The following is a 4,065-nucleotide window of genomic DNA, read 5'->3' as shown; positions in this document are numbered from 1 at the left end:
GAAGTGGAAGACTTTGTTGTTGATTAGCTGAGCAAAGAGCTTCAAGGCCTTCTCCACGCTCTGCTGCCCGTTCCCCTGGACCTGTGGTGGAGGAGAGCCCGCCCGTCAGCCAAGGCATGGGAGGACAAGGGAGTGCCCTGCACCACTGCGGTGTCACTGCCATTGCTACAGGTGAGATGACTGGTTTAATCCTGGGTGGAAAAGCCAGCAGCCCATCTCTCAGGGTCTCAGCATCCCTGAATGTGGTCTCCGGCCAGTCCAGAACAAGCGTCACCCTTCCTGTCCTCCCCCAGCACAGCTCGCCTTAATCACTGCTCCGAGCTGCACTCTCTGTTTGCCATAAAGCTGCTGCTTTGAGGCTAACGGCCCTATCAATGACATACAATTTTGCTTGTTCTGCACAAAAAGTGACACTCTAGTAAGTAAATTAAATACTAATTTAGGCTATTGCTTTATTATGGGACAAGTGTAAAAAAATTAATTGAGGCTTTCAGCCAGTTGCGGATTCAAGTAATTCATTACAAGTGAAAATGATGAACAACTCCACCAAACATCTTGGAGACTTATGTATTGGTTTTACTAACGTTATGTAATTAAGCAACTGTGTAATTGGCAACACATTTATCACTTGTGCAGTCCTGTTTTACATGAGTAATACAAATAAAAAGTATTCATATTTGTTTGCAAGAGCATCAGCTTATTTGGCAATTCCAAGAGCGAACATAATGTGTGGGACTGGAACCTCAGGGCATGGGAATGGGGCAGGCAATCATGAAGGCGATAGGGCTTTACTGGAGCAATGCCGGTGTCCGACTGGGAGCGCTGAGCCCAGCACCTCTGGGCACCCCAGTACCGCTGGACATACCGGTACCTCTGGGCACCCCGGTACCTTCGGACACCGCAGTAGCTCCGGAAATGCCGTCTGGAGGATGGCAGCCCCGCGCTCTGTGGTAGATGATGTTTCTTGAAGCATTATCATTTTTTTTGGCACTCTTGCAGGTAGAGCAGGGCCCATCTGCAAGGTGACCAGATGGACCCTTGTGCGTTAGATCCTCAGTGAGAACCTTACAGAGATATATTCCCCCACACCGGTGGGCAGGCCGGGGAGCTGGAAGTGCTGCTGGCCGCGGGGACCTGGCCATGCCTGGGCACGGCGCTTGCCCTCCTGTGGACACGCCATGAACAGCAGCAGCAGGGAGCTCCAGACAGGGAGTCCCCAGCTCACAGCCCTCCCCTGCACCAGGAGGTGATTGTGGAGGACTTCAAAAGGACACCGGTAAGTTAGTGGGCATGCTCTGCTGTTGGCCTATAGCAATATAAAACCCCATAAAATAAAACTAAAGCAACGCCAGGGAGAAGAAATGAAAAGGCATCCAGCGATGTGGGATGGAGATAAAACATCAGCTTCCCAGTTAAAATGAACTCGAGGCTGGTCCTGCTAACCCCAGGGCCTCCAGTAAGGTCTGGTGGAGAAGGCATAAAGGTGCTTCAGGGTTTCATGCTGGCTTTCCTGAGGGCTCAGGGCTGGAGCACAGCCTGTTCCCTACCTCCAGCTCCCGTAGGACAGGGTGATCCTCGATGCCAGGGAAAAGGACCCTCATGGCATATGTCCGATAGTCGAGGTACGGGATCCCAGAGCGATCCAGGTCACTGGTTAACTCATTGATGTCCGTCTGCAGCTCTGCAAAAGCTATTTAGGGAGAACAAGGCAGAGAAACACACATGAGCTCCAGGAGCTGAGGCTGCGGAGCAGAGGCTTTGGGGAGGGCTGGCTCCAGCTCTCCTGGGGGCACCAAGCAACCACCAACAGGCCAGCTCAGGAAACCAGTTCAGAGGAGACCTTGTTGCATGACTCAGACAGACCCACACCCTGGGAGACTCTGTCACAGCAGCTGAGAGTGAGAGCACACAGGCTGCTCCGAGCAGATGCTGAGAACAAAAGACGCTTGTTCATTTGTATGCGGTTCACACCTCCTCATCCACACCTACACCACCTTTAAAGGCTGCAGATGAAGATGAGGATATATCTTCATAACTTGATGCCTCACATGTTTTCTTTTCATTGTCTTCTCCTTATCAACAGTTGCCAAAATAATAAAATCTGTTGCAGATCAAATCCAAGCAGAAACTGCCTGTGCAGGGGTCAGGACAGACTGCTCTCACAACATAACGTCACCGTGTTGTACAGCTCTACGTGTGTCCCTCTGTGCCTTCTCCAGAGTACAAAATGCTGCCTCAGCACGGTCTCTGTACCCAGTCAGGCTGTGCCCATGCTGAAGGGTGGTCTCTCCTGAACCCAGCTCATTTTTCGTCTTGTGCTTTCAAGGCCATCCTTTAAAATCAGCTGAACAAATCCAGTGCAACTCTCTCTATACACACTGAAATTTGCAGCTATTCACATTTCTTTGATTCTCTAAGCTCCCTTCCAGCTGCAAGGACATGGGAAACAACAGCAGCATCCCCAGGACGCTTTTTGTATCACCCTACCAGTGCCAGAAAGGGCTGCCCACTTCCCCCTCCACCACCCTGCAGAGAGGCCAGGCTCAGCGTGGGCTGAAATCCACAAGCGCCAGGTCTGGCTGCTGCAAAAGACACAGGAGACTTCCCAGAAGTAAATGCTTGAGGAGCTGCTTCATGTCCCCCAGACTCACTCTTACTGCTCTGTGCTCACGTCTGACAGACTGGAGGAGGGACCGCACTAGCTTTCCAGCCCTCCTGCCTTCCATCTGGGACACGCGCTGTTTCTCGGGGGTCCGAACTCCTTCGCTCCCTATCTCACTCTGTGCCTTTTTAAAAGCCCTTTACTAAAAGGCCATTAGACAAGGGGCATGTTGTGCTGGGCACCCCGGGGCTTGCGCCGTCCTCGCAGTGCGATCCAGGCGTGTCGCTTAAGCAGATCAAGCTCTAATCCTATTCTCTGCACATTAGGCAGCAGAGCCGTGTCTGCTGCCGACACGCTCATCGCTGACCCCCTCCCATGGTGGGGCAGGACCGCAGACCTCCTGGGGGCACGTGTCCCGCTCCTTGCTGCAAAAACCGGGTGACTGGGGTGGCTCTGGTGGGGAAAACTGGGGCCCAGAGCATGGTGCCACAGCGCGCAGAGTGCCCAGTCCCCAGCAGAACTGACCTTCCTTGCACTCCAGGGCCACCCGTGACTCCAGATTGTCCATCTGCATCTGCAGCCTCTTGAGGGTCAGGTCGTTCTCTCGGGATTTGCGCTTGTAGGCGATGAGGACGATGATGACGATGATGAGGAGCAGGCTGCCTCCAGCCGCGATGCTGACGATGGCTGGCAGGGTCAGGAGGCTGTCTGAGATGATGCTCACTGAACCAGGGGAGAAGATGATGCCACCAACACGCACCTACAAAGCACAATGGAGGTAACCAGCAGCTTTAGGTAAGAGTGTCAGCCCATCCTCAAGCCATGTCCTTCCCAGCCAGCCCATGCACCACCCGGGCTGTACAAACCCCTGAGGAAGCACTGAACCACCTCCGTTCCAGCCAAGACTAGAGCAGCTCCCATCTCTTTCAAACACAGAAGGTGCAGCTTATGCGAACACAGGGAGGCATCAAGTCATGATGAATGTGCCAGCCCTTCACTATCTGGGCTTTGTTCTTATTATCTGATGGCTCCATTTGACTTTCATTTTATAATCTTTCAACCCACTTTTGTAAGCCGTGGACATTAGCAACCCAGTGATCATTCCAGCGACAAGAAAAAGCAGAGCGACTGGAAGGAGGGTACAGAGAGGGGAAGGGAAAGCCCATGTGAAAGCTACTGAGCAAATACACTGGAGGTTACTGCCCGGACAGGCTTCTCTTGGATGTGCCCTGGCCACAGATGCGAGCAGCTCTCAGCCAGGTTGCTCTTCTGCTAAATCAGACCGTGATAATAGGAATATGTTTTGGATGCTGAACTTAAAGGGAAATAAATCACAGTTACAATCTCATTTGGGCTCTACTCAAGCATTTGGCAGCCGCGTGCTTGGTCTGCAAGCGGTTCCGGGGAAGCAGTGGTGCCCAAAACCAAGAGGAAGACACTGACTGTTACCCGGGCTGAGGCTG

The 4,065-nt window shown here is 52.6% G+C and overlaps 1 protein-coding gene across 1 annotated transcript in view; it reads right to left on the bottom strand.

The window, feature by feature from the left end:
• Nucleotides 1-4,065, bottom strand: part of PLXNA2 (plexin A2) — a gene marked incomplete at its 5' end in the record, with an annotated part of 93,615 nt that overhangs the window by 17,763 nt on the left and 71,787 nt on the right. Inside the window, 3 exons of the mRNA XM_010135598.1 lie at nt 22-81; nt 1,548-1,690; nt 3,128-3,362. Coding sequence (XP_010133900.1) covers nt 22-81; nt 1,548-1,690; nt 3,128-3,362 — 438 coding nt within the window. The remainder of the gene's footprint in view (nt 1-21; nt 82-1,547; nt 1,691-3,127; nt 3,363-4,065) is intronic.

The sequence above is a fragment of the Buceros rhinoceros genome, unplaced genomic scaffold (genome assembly GCF_000710305.1).
Source record: "Buceros rhinoceros silvestris isolate BGI_N320 unplaced genomic scaffold, ASM71030v1 scaffold18030, whole genome shotgun sequence".
Taxonomy (NCBI): domain Eukaryota; kingdom Metazoa; phylum Chordata; class Aves; order Bucerotiformes; family Bucerotidae; genus Buceros; species Buceros rhinoceros.
This window is presented reverse-complemented; position numbering and strand designations above follow the sequence as displayed.